A 17,457-nucleotide genomic window follows, 5' to 3' on the forward strand; every position below is an offset into this window, starting at 1 on the left:
TTATGATTTTTGAATTCATTGTGTTTGCTAAACACTTTGGAGGGAACAGAAATTTAAACAGCTGTTAAAACCAATTGATTTGCAAATCAGACTGACTGTCATTCACATGAAGTCGTAGACAGCCTGTCTGTAGTTGCTTAAATTAGAGATGAGTAATGTCATAATACTTCAATGTAATTCTTACAAACAAATAATATATGAACATTGCATATGAAAAGTCTTATTTAAAATACATGTTATTAATCCTTAATTTCTCAGTAAAAAGTTTTTAAATTTGAATGTTTTTATTTTATTATACATTGCGTGTGCTACAACTTGTTAGCTTCCGATAGTTAACCAAATACTTACGCACATCTCTCGCACACAACTCTCATCTCTAGTTGATTATTATTTGGTGCCGCACGCGTGCCGTTCAAGTCGAAAGAAATTGGTTAAAAATTAAGCTGAAATAAACGCCGTACAGTTTGTTTATATTTTATACAATATTCGCAACGAAATTCACCAAATTCGAGTGTCGCGTGTGGCCAACAAACGAAGTGGCAGGAAAACAGGTAAGACACAATGCCATGGACTTACATAATTTTTGGGCCTTTTTGCGTCCAAGTTTGTTTTGCATTTATAGATTTCTGTGCCGCACTGCAGGCAGCAAATGACATCATACTTAATATTAGTTTAGGGGCGCCTAAAACTGCATTTACCTAATAGTTGCAATGCTCGAGAGAGCCTTGAAACTGGGGCCAATTTAATATTTGTTAAGCAAAGTTTTTAATTGATAACAGAAACTGGTTTAAAGTGAAAACAAAAACAAATTTTTGAACAAGGATTTCCTTTGTAGGATTACGCTTGTGTGTGTTGAGTTGGGAACTATGCATGTGTTATATGACATTTTATATGCCTAGCTTTCAAACCTCATAAAGGTGCATATATTTTGGAGGGAAAAAGCCAACGGATATACTAGCTAGAACGATTTTAAATTGTTAGCTACTTTTGACTGAAAACCCATATGAGAATACAATATAGCGGGTAATTTCGAATATTTAAACCGCCCAACATTTATACATTTGGGAGGGCAAAGAGTCAAGCTTAAAGCAGCTTTATAGGCAGCTGTTAAAACGTCTTTGAAATTCGTTGTTAAGAAAACACAATTTTAGCGGTTAATTTAAAATGTACATTTTTATTTGTTTCATAAATTGAAATTTGTATTCTTAAGTTTGCGGAAATACTTGTTTGCCTTATCATTGACATACAATTAGCGCTTACTATTCTTCATAATATTTTCTATTTGAGAATCTTGCCTTATATTATTTAACCGGCTAATTGAATTCGTTTCATTTGCATTTCTCTCATTTCTTATTTTAACTTTTCATTCCATTTTGTGTTATTTTAGGCTAAACTATTTAGTGCATGTGCCCATTTTTATCATTTGCTCTTTAATTAGTAGGTTGCGTTATTTACTTTTGTTGTTTCTGATGTTTTTTCTCCCTTTTTGTTTTAAACATTAACTTAAAGCTGCTTATTGTTTAGTGCCTGTTCTTTTTTTTAGAAATTTGCACAAAAATTTTCGTTTTGCAATCACATAAAAAGAGGACATAAAGTAATTATTTGATATACATTAACAAGTTGAGAGACAATCATTACATTACGCAGGACACTCAACGTTTAATAAACATTTATGATATTTTAATATATACGAAAATAGATGTAATATATATGCTAAATGTATTTATGCTATGTATTTAAGCATGTATGTGTACTCAAAATATTCTCAGTGTGTGAACTAAATGCGTTTCATTCATTTTCACTCCATATTTTCACGGCATTTCACAATTCATTTAATATAAACAAACTTTTAATTTAATTCAAAGAGTCGCTGTCGCTGCCGCTGTTGCTGCCTCTGCCTCTGTTGCAGTTGCTGCTGCTGCTATTCGAGAGAGCGACGTCGCAGTTGCCTACGCACACTGCCCATGGCAGCGCTGCTGCGGTCCAACAGCTCATTCGAGAGTCGCGCCAGCAGCGGCAGCTCCCGCATGGACACATTCACGGATGGCAGTGGCGCCAGCTGCTGCTGCAGCTTCTTGATCGAACTCGCATTGCTGCCGGGCTGGTGCTGCGGCGTGACGGGCAGGCTGTGGGTAATCGATACTGTGGGCACGGCGCTGGTGCTGATCTTGATGACCACATCCCTGGCATCCACGTCGTCCACATCGGTGTGGCGCTTCAGTGCCTCGGCGCCCAGTGAGTCTGGGCGAAGCTCTGTGGACTTGGCTCGCACATTTTGCTGGTGTTTCGCTGCCTCCTTAAGCATCATCAGATGATCGAGCTTATCCACCGTGGCCTTCAGTTCGTGCTCCCACACATCGTTCTGCTGCTGACCGTCGCCGCCCTCGATGGGTCGCACTGCGAGTATTTTGACCTTTTGACGTAACGCCTCCAACTGACGCTCGTCGACTACGCCGCGTAGCTCGTTGCCCAATCCGCTCTCATCGTAGTCGCACACATTGTCCTCCTCGGCCTCGTCCTCTGTCTCCACGGCCGACGCCGTGGCGGCTGTGCCGCCGCCCAGCGACATTTGGCTGCCCGCTATCGATGGAAAGTCGCACTTCTCCAGCTCCAGCTGGAAGTCAGGCAGCGATGGCAAAGTACTGGAGGTGGGTGTATTCAGTTCAGCGCCCACACCCGGCTCGCGTGGCCCGGGCGGCGGCGGAGATCCGCTCATCGCTGGATAATCGCCGCGCTGCCTGTGTATGTCCTCGCTGATGCGCTCCAAGTTGCGCAAGGCCGTCGAGTAGGTCGCCTTGGCGTTGCTCACCTGCTGCTGCAGCTCCTGGATGCGATTCTTCTGTGTCTGCAGTTGATCCTGGCACACCTGCTTCTCCTCAAAGTACGGACGCGACTTGTTGATGCTGCGCCTGAACCGATCCTCGAGCTGCTGCAGCTTCTGTTCGGCACAGTGAAAGAGCCGCGTGCGTCGCTGATGCTCGGCATGGCAGTCGGCCTTCTGCTTCTCCGCGTCCATCACCTTCTGTGTGGCATGATTCAGCATCTCCTGCCAGGCATTGTCGAACTGCCACTCGTGCGAGTTGGACATGAAGCGCTGCTCGGCCAAGGCCACCGTCTCCTTGGCAGCTGCATGGATTTCTGTAAAGAGCACTTGCTGTAGCAGGCACTCAACAATGCAATTCTCACACTCACCATTCGCTCGCTGGAATTTGACCGCCGCCTGCTGGCATTCGATTTGCGCCTCGCGCAACTTCTCCAGCGCCTCATAGTAGGGGCGCGCCTTCTCAATGCAGTTGCCTAGCTTCTTGGAGGAGAGCTTCAAGCGGCGCGTCGACTCATTCAGCAGTATGCGAAACGTTGAGTTCGCCTCCTGTTAATGATTAATTTAAATATTGAATATCGTGTCAACTGAACCTTGCTTTCGATTATCACCTCCAATTCGATTTCGAGCTTATTAATTTCATCCGTAGCGCTATTGAGATTCTCTAGTTCAATCTGCAAGCAAAACCGGAGAATATGTTTATATGTAAATAAATGCAAGTTAATTGAATATTTTTGTATGTATAGAACTAAAATGTCATTTATAATGTATTGGGTCTATAGGACAATTGTGATATCCTAACATATTTATAATATTTATAACAAAACAGAATGACTTAATTTTTGATCAATTATATAAATGTACAAAATAGTATTTATGTAAATTATGGCACGTAAATTATGGTATCTTTAAGCAAAGAGCAGAATACAACTATTCAATGTGACTAAAAATAATAAATTGATTAAGCTGTTATTAAATTATATATTTAATATTATTCACGAAAAAGTATGTTAAGATAATTATGTCACGTATATTTTTATTATATAATTATATTGTCATTATTATATTCAAGCATAAATACTATTTCTACTTTTTACTTGAATGCTAAACTTTTCAATTATGTTACTTAAATGTCACACAACAATTCGTATTAACAAACAATGTTTTCTTTATGTAGATCACCTATACTCATGTAAATCTATCCATCTTGCACTTGCAGTTGTTGCCAGCCAGTTAACACCCACATCAACATCTGCCCCACGACTTAACCCACTAACACAAAATGTCCACGCCGAAGGATCCGAACAGTAAATACGACCTGAGCAAAATATCAGCCCGGGTGGATAAGGTGAATGTGAGCGGATTGCAGCGCACCCACGACGACTATGTGATGCGAGCAGCCGATGGCCTGTTCAAGGCGAGCAACTTTCAGGAGATGATGCTGGAGGCGATGGCAGCCAAATCGTACCTGCACGAGCTGGGCATCTTCAAGGACGTGAGCGTGCACATAGATATTAGCAGAGGTGCGGATGCCACACCACAGGGCTATGAGGTGACGCTGAAGGGCAAAGAGTTCACACGCATCATGGGCTCGGCGGGCACTGAAATTGGCCAAAACGAGGGCTCGCTGCGCACCGAGCTGACCATACCGAATATACTGGGACGCGGCGAGAGTATATCGCTGCAGGGCAGCTACAGCAGCACCAGGGCAAACGATCTGCAGCTCAAGTTCTGGAAACCTTTCTTTCACACGCGTTTTCGCGAGAATCGACCCGAGTAAGTCCTGCGATTTACTAAGCTGAATGACTTAAATTCATTTCGATTTTCTACCCAAACAGAGCATCGTTCAGCTTATTCAGACAAACAGATCGGTATGACATCAGCTCGTTCCAGACAACCAACTTGGGCTACTTACTAGACTTTAGCGCACACACAATGCTGGGCGTTGATGTAAGTTAACATTTAGGATAATAATTAACCAAAGATAGAAAGTAGTTTAGTGAATTAGATTTAACATTGTTGCGAAACACTATCAAAATAGTCCAAGGAACTAAAAAGTAGTTTTAATGCTTTTTAACATTTGCTTTAGCTAAAATGCAAGAATTCACATTAATGCAAAAGCTGTTAACAATAACAGAAGACATAGATTGGGAGCATTCATCTGCAAGCGACAAATTTAACAGAAGAGCATTTCCCTTCACATAAAAACTACAAAAATGCACTTTAACAGAAGAGAATGGTCATTTATTTACAAGCTGTTAAAAGACTAACATTTCCCACTCATATATAAGCTGTTATAGGGCTCACATTTAACAGAGACGCCTTCCTCCCTGCTCATATACTAATTGAATGCTTCTCTATTTAATTATCAGCTCACACACTCGCTGCAGTATGAGAACTCGATCAGGGACCTGAGCTTATTGAACAAATCGGTGCCGTTCGGAATACGCGATCATTGTGGACCCAAATTGGCATCGCTGGTGCGTTATTCACTAATCTTTGACAATCGGGATGCCAGCGTCTTCCCCACGCGTGGCCTCCTGCTGAAGTCTGTGAACGAGTATTGCGGCCTGGGTGGCAACGTTGCGTATACGAGCAGCACGGCGCACGGGGAGGTAAATGTTCCGTTATTTGCGGGCTTGGTGGCCCAGTTCTGTGGACGGGTCGGCGTCGTCAAAGAGACGAAAAAGACGACAGTGCTGCCCATCAGCAACCTATTCTATTGCGGCGGTCCGCTGACATTGCGTGGCTTCAAGTACGGCAGCGCTGGACCCGTTATCGATGGTACGCCCATTGGGGCGCAGACCTTCTGGTGCACGGGCGCCCATCTGTGGACGCCGTTGCCGTTTGCAGGCGTCTTTAAGGGCCTGGCTAGTCATTTCCGCATGCATTTCTTTTACAATATGGGCAATAGCAATTCCTTCTCGATGGGTAAGTAGACAACGAATCTGATATGGAATATTTTCAATTGATTCAAATTTGTTATTTTTTTCAGAGAACATGCGTAGCGCTTATGGCATTGGTCTAGCAGTCAAGCTGGCGGAGCGTGCTCGCATTGAACTGAACTACTGTGTCCCGTTGCAAAAGCAGGCCACTGATAAGGTCACGAATGGTTTCCAGTTTGGAATTGGCTACGAGTTCGTTTAAGCCGAGGAGGAGTTATGTTACTTAGCCTATATAGAAGCCCGAGAGTCCCCCACGAACACAAAAGCGCAATAATAATGGTGCTGCCGAACAATAGTCACATTTCAATTTTACTCTGCTATTTTGTTGTATTTCGTTGTCAATGCATTTTCATCCTAAAATTTATTTGTAAACAAGAACTCTTATTAAGTATAGTTTATAAGTAATGTGTATATACAAAAAAAAGTTAAAACAAAAAAAAATTGTTAAATTTCAATTGTATTAAACTGAACAAGAATTCGGGAAAGTGATTATTGGTATCAAAACATTAAATTCAACTATAGCTAAAATGATAATTAATAATAAAATATATGAATTAAATTAAACAAAAGTAAATGAATGTCGTTTATAGGTTTAGTGAAGAGCTCCGCTAAGTAATGAACTAAACGCGTACCCTCCGTGGAGTGAACAAAACGTGTTGCTATTGCCCCATGTGAACATGAAATTGCTTTTTGAGCAGCGAATTCCAAAGAAAACCTAGGGGCATCACCATAAATACTCTTAATATAAATTTATAAATAAAGATTCTCAGAGTTGTCTGACCGCGGACTCGAACCCACGACCACAACAACTCAGAACACGCGAGCCGCAACCTAACGCACACCACCAAAGTAACATTGCCATAAACGGCAGCAAGTGCTTTACTTCAAATAAGAATTAACAGCATGCTGTTAACAACATATATTTTATCTTTACAGAGCGAAATAATGTAAACGTAAACAATACCCCATAGCTTAATTGAATGTAAATATCTACATTGAATATTTCCCATGGCATTTATGTGCTTTAAGTATTGTTATTCAAAAGGCATATAATATGTAAATGTAAAATATGTAATTAATATTAAGTATCAACCTACCAGCTGCGCCAATATCATACATCTAAGACGAATGTGTGTATGCAGAGTTGGCGAAAAATAAAATCGCATAAACGACATGGGAAATATGCTCAATTGGACATGCTTTGTTGTATCGTTAAAGTATTTTATTACTGTTATTGCTCTCTTGCTTGCTTGCTTGCTGTGGTATCGAGGAACTACTGCTGGTTGGTAATTTATTTAAAAATTCCCAAATGTATTGTGTGGCCGGCGGGCGTGCACCAGCAGCTCCATTGTCATGGATGGCTGAATTGCATGCGGTTACAATTTTTGTTTTGGTTTTGTTGCGGTCGCAAACACAACAACAACAACAACGGCAACAAAATAAACTGGTTTTAATTATGATATTTTTGAACTGAATTTTGACCGCGTGTGTGTATCCAATAGTCTCGTAGTAAATGTATGTTTATGTTGCAGCTTTTATTAAGCTTGTCCCAGTTTGATGATTATCGTCGCCGTTGGGCATTTCTTCACATACCGGATATACGAAAAGGGGCATGTTAAGATGCATACATATTAAATGCATATGTAGGTGTATTTGTGAGTGTGTATGTGGAACGAAGCAACACGGCGCAGGGCAAGTCGGGAATCTGATTGATTTAAAGGCCAACACAAACGCGCTAGCTGCTTGGACCGGTTCCAGCTTACCTTTTGGCTGGCATCACCTAAAAACCAGTTTTCTCATGCCCCACAACAATTTCAACAGTTGAACTTTCCTGGAATTCACTGGCATCTGGCGATTCCACAGAGGAAGCGGCGTACAGCTTTTGCACTGGCTTCGTCTGGCATTCGCTGTGCTTGTTAATTAAAACTTTTTCAGCGCATTTCTTTTGCAGGTCTGCAACAATTTCCTAACAATTTCCATGTGCAACATGCAACGAAGCCCAAAACACAAAGCAAAATTATAATGCTAGTTAGCAACAATTAAAATGCACATTAACACTATAGCGCCCCCTAGCGGCTGTCGTGTGCAGCGGCTCCTCAAAAGGCAAAGACCTTTAAAATAAATATGAACACGAGTGGATAAAGAGTCAATGCGACTGTGGCACATCATAAAAACTATATATGACAATGCAATTGAATTGTAAAAGCCCCCAGCAAGCCAGTTGATAAATTATTTACCAACCATTGGCAGGCAGCAGCAGCTGTACTTGCTTATGGACATGAATAAGCAAAAATATTTGATTATCAGCAAAAGAAGCAAACAATACAAATATTTATTGTAGGTAAATTTATGGAATGACGTCTCGGAATTTTACTTATAATTTTCGTATTTTTTTGACGTATTATTGTTTTTACTACACAAATGAGAAGGGAGAGATAAAACAGAGAGAGAGAGAGAGAGAGAGAAAATTTACCGAGTTTCGCGCAATTATGAATCAACATTGCAATTATGTATATAAATCTTTACGCAATATATGTATATACATTTATATAATGGAATATTATATACTTATTCTTTTGTTGAGTAAAGAATTTTTTATCACGAAAAAGAATTCAAGAAAGGAATCACAAAAGAATTCAAGAAAAAGAATTCAAGAAAGGAATCACAATTTTGTTTTGTAAGTTCTTTTTATATTTACATAACATTCCTTTTATAAACAACGATGTTTCATTTCTACTCTTAGCAACAAATTATTGATTAATCATTGCACACGTCAAAAGCTAAATTGTTAAAGCCTCTAACGCTAACGGGGTCAAAATCACATGAAGCAGGGCTAAGAGCTTAACGTTCAAATAGCACGCGATTTGCTGGCATTACTCTGGCATTATTCGCCAAAAGTCGCCTGAGTGAAATGTAGTTGAAACTTAAATCTAACTCATAGACTATATATATCAAATGCAAAAGGTTACCGCAACCTGGCACATACATCAATATATATACATACATGTATATGTATATAAGTCAGTAAAAGTAAAATTTAAAGGCCAGTCAAGATGACGTGTTGCCTGCTCAAGGAATGAAATGTTTGGTAGACAAACAGGAGCCCCCATAAAACTAGCTATAAATTTTATTTTATTTTATATTTACTTGTTTTTACACAAGAAAACATTTTAGGCATCAATTTTATACAAATGTTATGAGCTTTAAATAAAAAGACAATTTTTACTATTATATAAATTTAAAAAAAAAATTATTTACAAAGTATATACAAATGGGAATAAATATATTTTGATGATTGCGAGAAATACTTATAAAATTGTCAAAAATAACTGTTATTAATAATTTTTAATAAAATAATTTTTATTTAATCCACTTAATAATTTAAATAATTAATTAATCACAAATTTATCTCTCCGGGGATAGCTAAATGTGTTCAGACAATTTTAAGATTTTTGTCTAGAAATTTCTCATATGTCTTATATGATTCATTAGAAAAATATTGCATATAAAAAGTATTTCAAGTAAGATGTTTCACACAGAAAACACCCTATTTGTGTTAAATACATATACATATATCGTACTTTTTTAAGCCATAATAACAACTGTACAAAGTTTGAGTGGATGGGCTTATTGCAGCCCAGACAAGCTGATCAAATTGGATAATGCTCCAATTTGAATGGTGTAACAAAAAATGTATATAATAATGTCTATTCTTTGTTTAATACTGGGCATATCATTAGCTTATTAATTTGCCCGCTCTGCTGGCCAAGGCAGAGCGAATGACGCCAGCAACTAAATTCGGGCCGGGCGTACACGCTCACGGAGTCAGCTGATGTCGATTTGTGGCGTGATGCCTGCTGTTTTGCTTGGCCTGGCTTGCCTAGCCCAATGCGACACAGCCTACTCCTGACGCCGCACTGGGCCAACCCCCAACCGACGCGACCCGACCTGGCATGACCTGACCTAGTTGTGGTGGCCTCGTACCACTGCGGCGCAGACTTCCTGACCAGCACCACCCCCAATTACTACGTAAACATTGGCGAGTGGCTAAGGAAATGCGAGCCGTAATGGAAGCCGTACTCATCGATTCAGTCTTAGCGGCAGAAGCAGGAGCAGGAGCAGGAGTTGGGCACGTGTAAGCGCACAAAAAGGACATTCAACTCAATAGAGCTTTTGCGTCATTAACACCAAATGCTAAATATATACATATATAGGCAAATATACATGCATTCATACATATATAAAGCATATGTATTTTGCGCAGTCAATTTGAGAGAGATAGAAAGTCGCAGCTCCACCCTACTGGGCTGACAGAGCTAAAACTAAACTAGTACAAGTGTTGCCATTGCCTGGGCTTAGCTTTTGCTGCTGCCTGCTGAGACTGTGCTGAGAAAGTGCTGTTACATAAAAACGAAAGAGAGAAAAAATAAAACGAAAAAAGTCTCCGGGCGCTGCTGCAACTCAGCGTTAAACGCAATTGACCGCAACAATTTTAATTAGCCTAAAACTTGAACCCAAAACAACAAAGAGCAAAAAATTGTTATGTCAACAATATGAAGCCAATGGCCAAAATCTGATAATTAACAAGTAAAAGTGTCGACAGTACACGACTAGCATATGCCCTGACGATCTACGATAATATGGCATAATAATGTTCCATAATGATAATAATCAGGAATGCTTATAATTGAACTTGTATATTGTAAATATATACAGATATTCTATAGTAATATAAACAGTATAAATGTATGTATAAAAACATATATATACATAAATAAATATACATTTTTATATATAATTATAAATATACATTATTATATATAATTACATTATATATTTTGTACTCTATGAAAATATTTACTTAATATATAGAAGCCCTCTCCTTCTCGCTTAGCTACACTCCCATATCATGACCTTTTCCCATTTCCAAAAAATTCTAGGGTATACAAATGTGTCTGCAGTGGGCAGCCTGAGATGTCAGACATCTATAAATTATGAGCTCTGTGTTCAATAGTTAAACAAAAGAGATTGGATAAAATGTTGCTATAGCAGCAAGCATACATACACATACATACATACACATATTTACATTAATGGCTTTTTCACAGAATTTGAGTTTGGCTTTTTTCTGAATAGAAAGCCAGCTAAGTTGAACGACAGCAGAATAAACTGTTTGTTTGCTTATGGTTCTCAAAGTCTCCGGAATGCTGTTAAGCCAAAAGTTTCTTTTTAGATTGCTCAATATGTGGTCTTGAAAAGAAAATTCTTTATGTACTTGAATAAGATATGAGTGGCAATCAAAGAGAAGATAAATTATGGAGATTAATGTGTAAAAATGTGTAGAATCTGCTTTAATTTCATATTTGACAAATGAGGGCGTATTTTCACTCTGCTTTATTAACAACAAGCTTTGACTGCTACAGTGAAGCCTAACTATAATACACTGAATCTTTTGGGTATGACAAGTTTGATTTAATTAAATATTTATGCAAAATCTTTAGAATCAATTAAACCGAGATAGAATCGTAATCGGATTAAGAAATACTTCAGATATCATAGGTTGATTGACATTGATTGTTAAGCAGATAAAGACTATGAATACTATATATTTTATAGTCTATCTATTGCCCATATTTCAAAGATAACAATTTACCTTATAGATTCAAGATAAACACATTGCAAAAACAATTAGGAAACTGCAATTTACAAGAGTCTGATTCTTCCACCCCTTTTTAAAGTTCAAGCAATTGAACTTTCGAATTGTTACGGAAACAAGTTAATGACTCTGTTAGATTGATAAGATTGTTTCTGGTTGTTGTTTTTTTTTTCCCCCATTTGAAAACATGTTCGTCATGCTATATGAACATGTCAGATAAAGCCCAACAATTAAGATTTCAGTTTCTACTTATATAAACCATAAACAACATAACAAAATTGCTGTGCATTTCGCTTGCGGCACGAATTAATTAAGGCAAAAGCCCCACAACAAATAGCGAATGTAAATTGTGTGCGGTAACCGCGAGCGAAATGTTGGCGACTTTTGCCATTGATTGCTGTTGTGCATCATTGGAGAAGAGGCAAATGATAGAGGTGAAGGCGCCACTGTGATGCTATCAAATACATGAGCATGACAGATAAACAATAGAGACAGACAGACAAACATGACAAACAACAAGGCGAAAGTAATATATTTAAGCAATGTTGAAAATACAGTCGCAAAAATATATATTTCATTTGAAAATAATTCAATTTTATATACATACATATGTATATTGCATATGATAATAAATTATAAAATGACAAAGACACTATTTATATATAAATGCTATAACTAAGCCCATTTCCCATATACCTCACAACGTCCGTTAGATCATCTTAGCTTATGAAATTCATAAATTACTGCACTCGAGTGCAAGCGAGACAATAAGCATTTATTCAAGTTTCAATTGCCGCACTGTCTGCTCGCACGCTGATGGTGTGACAGCGATAAAAACTACCGACAACGCCGCGTGGGAGCTTCGCCCATTGTCGCACAAGTGGCAAGCAATACAAATCTTTTTTTTTTTTATCACTTACTATGCTGCCTATGATTTAAAAATAAATAAAGTCAACAATAAGATTGGAAATATTTTTGTACGCCCGATAAATATAATTGAGCCCACAGTGACAAGGCGACATAGCATGAGAAATGTATTTGAACGGCGGCCAACCACATGGTAGCGTGGCCGAGCGGTCTAAGGCGCTGGTTTAAGGCACCAGTCTCCTCGGAGGCGTGGGTTCGAATCCCACCGCTGCCAAGGGATTTTTTGTTTCAGTATAATAAATATATGCAATTTTTTTTTAATAATAAAAGTTGAAGCTGCACACAATAGATGTTATTGTTTATTTTTCGCCAATTAACTTATCTACATATATTGTTAATTAAATCGTGCTTCCAGGTATTGAATATACGTGTGAATTAAGCAGTTTTCCGTTAATTACTTTTACAGCACTCTGCCTTTGAATCATTAGTATACTATATATAAGTATGCCCATTAATGGCTTTGTCAGGCGAGCATTATGTGAATCACTAGAGGTTTTCGTGTTCTCTATATCACGCCGTCTCTCACCTTGGTGACAAAAAAAGGCGTGCAGGTATTATGTCTTTATTAGTCATAGGCAAACATTTGGCTAGACATGGATTAAATTTCCTATCGTAATCAAATTATCAACTGGAACAAGGTAAAAATTTTACTGTCGGCAAATATTCAAATTTAAAATGAAAATATTCAATATAAAACCATTGATAATTGATTCCATAATTTCATTGCAGGTAATACACATAAATGACTAATTGAAAGTCATTCTATTATGACGTTATGTTTTATATAAATAGGAAAATAATAATATTTCGCTATTTAAAAAAACTTGACTTCATATTTTATCGCTTAGGTATAAATAGATATTAGTAGTATTAACCCATCAGTGATAAGTGCTAACTAAATTCATAGCTCACGAACTCACGACGAAGAAAGCTTGATAAATCCGCAAAAAATAATATATAAAAAATTCCCCCACACAAATGACTAAACATTGCCCGTGTTGGCACCTGACACGAATGGGAGGCAGACTTGAGACACAATTTCAGTTGATCGCAAACATAAACACCTAAACAGCTGTCCAAATCGAAGATAAAACAGAAGCTTTTTTTATGTTATTATTATTTTGTTTTTTTTTTTTTCATTGTTAGTCTATTTGCTTTCTTCGTTGTACGCCTGCCGCAGGTAGGTAAGACGTCATTAAGTGTCTGGTGTTTGCTCATTCTCTCTTTGCACATGTCGGCCCCTCTCTTTCTCACGCTATTGACGTGTGGGCGACATCTTTGATAAGACAACGAGCCACGAAATTGCACGCGCTAAAAATTTCATTGATAAACGTACCTAACCGGTGGCAAAAAATAAGAGGAAGTGGTGCATAAAGCATAGAAAAGCACCTCAAAGACAGAAATAAATATTTATGATCATTTGGCTGTGTGCGTATATATTGAATGTGAATGAGTGTGTGTACGAATATTTTGCATTGAAGGTGCCTAAAAACGTATTCGGCATTTTTTGCTATGTGCATAAAAACAGGTTTTTTGTTTAGAAGAATCTTAATACATAATACTGTACATAATAAAAATGAGTGAATTCTCTTTCTCACACACACAATAACAAGAACACAGACATGACGAACGTTCCAATCAAATTAAAGGCATGTGATTTGCCTCCACATCAATGTAAACGTTTTTACGCAGCGTGGGATATTTGTTTTGTATGTGTGTGTGAGTATAATAATAGACAAATGGCGGCCGAATGAGAAATTAATGGCACAGATGAGAAATTTTATTCATTGAAATGTACTGCACTGAATAAGCTGGGTATGAATATATACTTTTTTTATAACATGATTCGATATACAATATGTATGTATGCATGTATACATATGTATATATTATAATTACTAATTCTCAATCTTGGCACCATAACAAAGAATACCACACAAGAAACACTCAAATATAGCAAATAACATGAGCTCAGCTTAATTTATTCAAACTGCGCACAAGTCTCTGGCAACTTGAAAACAAATAAATACAAAAGAAAGAGATACTTTGATTTTGCTTTGGGCATAAATTTGCACATTTCTGTTTTCATCTGCTTGCGTCGGCGTTTTGGCATTTCCCAAAGTGTTTAATTTCTATGCATGCCGCCGCTGCCATTCCTCGAATTCCTATGTGACTGTTGCGTTCTCGCTTGCACTGCATAAGCCGCACCTAAGCCACACACACAGCTACAATTCAGTTTGTATTTGGTCAAACATTTCGAATGGCCACACACACACAAATATGTATACAAAGCGTATATAGAGGAAGTACAGTATATGTATATTCATAAATACATACACAAGCATCCACAATTGAATATGTATGAATGTGAGTTTGGAATTACGCACGGAGTGTAAAATGCAATTACTTGGAAAAGACAGAGGCAGCAAGGCAGAAAACGCACTTGACAAGTAAGGACATTGAAAGGGCGCTAAAAAGAAACCGAGAGAAGATGTCTGGAAATGTACTGTTGTTTTGCCAAGTGTGCTCTTGACAGCCATTTCCCATGAATATTTAACAGTTTCATTAAAGGAAGCGTACAATTTGTTTAATTGTCAGGCAAAACGTTATGAAAATTGATTTTTATTGTTTGAGACGACAAAATGCAGTCGAGCGTAAAAAATGCGCATGCAATAAACAAAAAAAAGTTAATGTAAATTTGCAACAAAAAGTGCATTGAATAACTAATGCCGCCTTCCTGTAGAAGGCTTAAGCAACTGTCAAACTAATTAATAGTGAGCACTGAGCAATGGGTAGAAGGGAGAAAGGCACAGAGTGAGAGACTACGTCAGTAAACAAAGAGAGCGCCACAATAACAACTTACAAACAAAGACAAGAGTAAAACAAAAACAACAGTAAAACTTGTCAAGGCAACAGCAGCTGAGCATTGTTGTTTTTCTTTTTTTTTATGTTTCTTTCTCCTTCTCTTGTGTTGTTATGCGCGCTGGTCGCGGTGCCTGGCACCAAACTCGCACACACGTGCAATTTCTGCCCTGGGCTCACCTGAATTTGCGGGTCCAGCTCGCTGTCTTCAGTATTTGACATTTTGCACTTTGAGCAAATTTATTGCCTGCCAAATCCAAGTTTCTCAATTGAAATCGCTTTTCACTTTTGTCGCCAGCTGCTCCTGTAGTTGTTGCTGATGTTGTTTGCTCTGGTTGCGCCTTTTTCAATTAGTATACATTTGCATTTTCACTTGCATTGATTGGCCAGCGTATTTACTATTTATTTTCGCTCTGCCCGTGATCAAATTTAGTTAAACCATATAATCACATGAGCTCAAGCATGTGTGTTTTGTGTTTATGTGTGTGTTGCCGAAAACATTGGGAATTTACTAATTTAAGCGAAATAAAAAAAAAAAAATAATATTTGTTGTACTGCGTTGTTTGTGTGATGCAAGAAAGCGTTAGGGCAAGTACAGAGTGTAGTCGCGAACAAATTAAACAATAATAACAATCAAATATTCATAAACACAAATACAATTAATTGTATGCACGAACGCACAGATACCCACGCACTTCTATTATTATTGGTTTTTGTTATTTTTGTTGATATAAATTCTACGACTATCTTAAAATTATTGGAGCGACCGAACGCGGCGTAAGTGAAAAGCAGACTCAGTGTGACCGCAAGAGGTAGCAATAGATATAGCACACAAATGCTTACGCTTATCGATAGCTATCGATAAGATCGAAGTTAACAGTCCGAATAGTTCACTGTAATGTGTAATTTTGTGATTTAATATTTTTAAGCTTTTGTAATAAAAGCAAACTAAACCAAGTATTATAGCTTTTGTTTTTAATCAAAGTCATTGTTGTAACAATAGCCATATATATAGGGGTTGCAAGTAGTAATACTGTTATGTGAGGAGTGAAAATGTTAAAAGAGATGAAATAATGAAGTGTGGAGCAATCCAGTGGAAACAGTTCATGTTGGGCTTATAAAAAATACCAAACGAGATAACAGTTGGCGCAATATTTAAACTTAGCCAGCATCGAATTTGTCTTCAAACTCTTCAATAAAATAATTTCATACGTTTTTACTATGAAATTTTATTTTCTTTAATTGTTTTCGTTTTGTTTTTGTCCATTATGTGCTTTACATGTTGTGTGATTTCCTTTGCATTTGATAATATATATGTATGTATATGCATTTATGTATACGTTTATGTATATTTCTTTTATATAATTTTCAATTTCAATTACTAATAATGATATGCGCACCAAAACAAATTAACTTAGGCGCAAACAATACAACTCGTTTTACAACTGAAAAATTTCAAATCGAAACCAAAATAAAAACAATTCAATTCTTCTCTAAAAAATTGTTTATTTAAGTAAATGATAAAGAAAGGCAATAGAAGTGTATACCACGGAATTTCTATACGTTATTTAGCATTGATGCCCGTATTTTGTTTGCTTAATATAACGCTAATATATATCTTTAAATATATATATATATATTTATAATGTTCTTTTTGTTTATATTTAATATAATGAATTTAATATATAGTTTATATGGAATAACACTTAATTATACATTCATTCATATAGATTTCTGTATTGTTCTGTATACATATTTAAAATATATATAAAACTCAAGAGTTCAGCTGGAAATTATTGAAATATTTGTTTGATTTGATTTCTAGTTGCTTTAACAAAATCCATTTGATATCAACTAAACATTTGTTTAAGTAGAAAAGTTTTGCTAAATAGTTTTTACTTTTTCATTACTTTGTGTGTTTGTTTGTTTCTTGTGTGTGCTTTGCAGTTTCATTTTCATTTTGTTATGCTTTCGTGTTCTTTATTCTCTTTTTCTGTTTAGTATCAAACCTCTAAATACTTGCCATATAAATGATTTTGTTTAAATATTTATTAGATGTATACATATATTTATATATATATTTTATGCTATATATATTAACTATGCAAGTGTTGCATATATGCAATTTGCGCTTACTTTTCATCATCTTCAGATATTCCTTATTGGTTGCTATTTTTTAATATTCCTCGTTTCTTTTTTTTTTTTTTAATTTTGTGTTTTATTTTGTTTTCGTTAACATTCATAGG

General features: G+C 37.0%; 2 protein-coding genes, 1 long non-coding RNA gene and 1 other non-coding gene across 7 annotated transcripts; 2 read left to right on the forward strand and 2 right to left on the reverse strand.

Annotated features, from left to right (window-relative positions):
• Positions 1 to 220: 220 nt before the first annotated feature.
• Positions 221 to 996, reverse strand: LOC149091123 (uncharacterized). The gene is made up of 2 exons (XR_016196908.1): positions 577 to 996; positions 221 to 443 (listed from the first exon to the last, which is right to left on the reverse strand). It is a non-coding gene; the product is annotated as an uncharacterized LOC149091123 (long non-coding RNA).
• LOC115565015 (SAM50-like protein CG7639) lies at positions 278 to 6,242 on the forward strand. 2 transcript variants are annotated; one of them, XM_030389945.2, is made up of 5 exons: positions 278 to 551; positions 4,041 to 4,597; positions 4,660 to 4,771; positions 5,194 to 5,752; positions 5,817 to 6,242. In XM_030389945.2, exons 2-5 carry the CDS (start codon positions 4,104 to 4,106, stop codon positions 5,966 to 5,968), a joined length of 1,317 nt encoding a protein of 438 aa, XP_030245805.1. In that variant the 5' UTR covers positions 278 to 551; positions 4,041 to 4,103; the 3' UTR covers positions 5,969 to 6,242. The 2 variants fall into 2 exon arrangements, with proteins under 2 accessions (XP_030245805.1, XP_089116892.1); XM_089260766.1 differs by lacking the exon at positions 278 to 551 and having other exon boundaries at positions 3,904 to 4,597.
• pcs (SH3 domain-binding protein parcas) lies at positions 1,155 to 16,032 on the reverse strand. 3 transcript variants are annotated; one of them, XM_089260765.1, is made up of 5 exons: positions 15,907 to 16,032; positions 15,392 to 15,624; positions 3,433 to 3,495; positions 3,193 to 3,370; positions 1,155 to 3,138 (listed from the first exon to the last, which is right to left on the reverse strand). In XM_089260765.1, the coding sequence occupies exons 2-5, from the start codon at positions 15,431 to 15,433 to the stop codon at positions 1,922 to 1,924; spliced, it is 1,500 nt and encodes a 499-aa protein (XP_089116891.1). In that variant the 5' UTR covers positions 15,434 to 15,624; positions 15,907 to 16,032; the 3' UTR covers positions 1,155 to 1,921. The 3 variants fall into 3 exon arrangements, with proteins under 3 accessions (XP_089116891.1, XP_089116889.1, XP_089116890.1); XM_089260763.1 differs by having other exon boundaries at positions 15,392 to 15,722; positions 15,907 to 16,019; XM_089260764.1 differs by having other exon boundaries at positions 15,392 to 15,666; positions 15,907 to 16,017.
• Positions 12,482 to 12,563, forward strand: TRNAL-AAG (transfer RNA leucine (anticodon AAG)). The gene has a single exon. It is a non-coding gene; the product is annotated as a tRNA-Leu (tRNA).
• Positions 16,033 to 17,457: the final 1,425 nt, after the last annotated feature.

This window comes from Drosophila navojoa, chromosome 5, assembly GCF_054131105.1.
Source record: "Drosophila navojoa isolate 15081-1374.11 chromosome 5, UAZ_NAV_1.0, whole genome shotgun sequence".
NCBI lineage: Eukaryota > Metazoa > Arthropoda > Insecta > Diptera > Drosophilidae > Drosophila > Drosophila navojoa.

Bases quoted from the DNA above. Each gene is read 5' to 3' on its own strand.
- LOC115565015 (XM_030389945.2), top strand. From the start codon at position 4,104: ATGTCCACGCCGAAGGATCCGAACAGTAAATACGACCTGAGCAAAATA. The intron at 4,772-5,193 runs GTAAGTTAACAT...TTTAATTATCAG, and splicing joins ACACAATGCTGGGCGTTGAT to CTCACACACTCGCTGCAGTA. The intron at 5,753-5,816 runs GTAAGTAGACAA...TATTTTTTTCAG, and splicing joins TAGCAATTCCTTCTCGATGG to AGAACATGCGTAGCGCTTAT.
- pcs (XM_089260765.1), bottom strand. From the start codon at position 15,433: ATGTCAAATACTGAAGACAGCGAGCTGGACCCGCAAATTCAG. The intron at 3,496-15,391 runs GTGAGCCCAGGG...TTTTGCTTGCAG, and splicing joins AGCTGGACCCGCAAATTCAG to ATTGAACTAGAGAATCTCAA. The intron at 3,139-3,192 runs GTGAGTGTGAGA...TGCTCTTTACAG, and splicing joins CAAATTCCAGCGAGCGAATG to AAATCCATGCAGCTGCCAAG.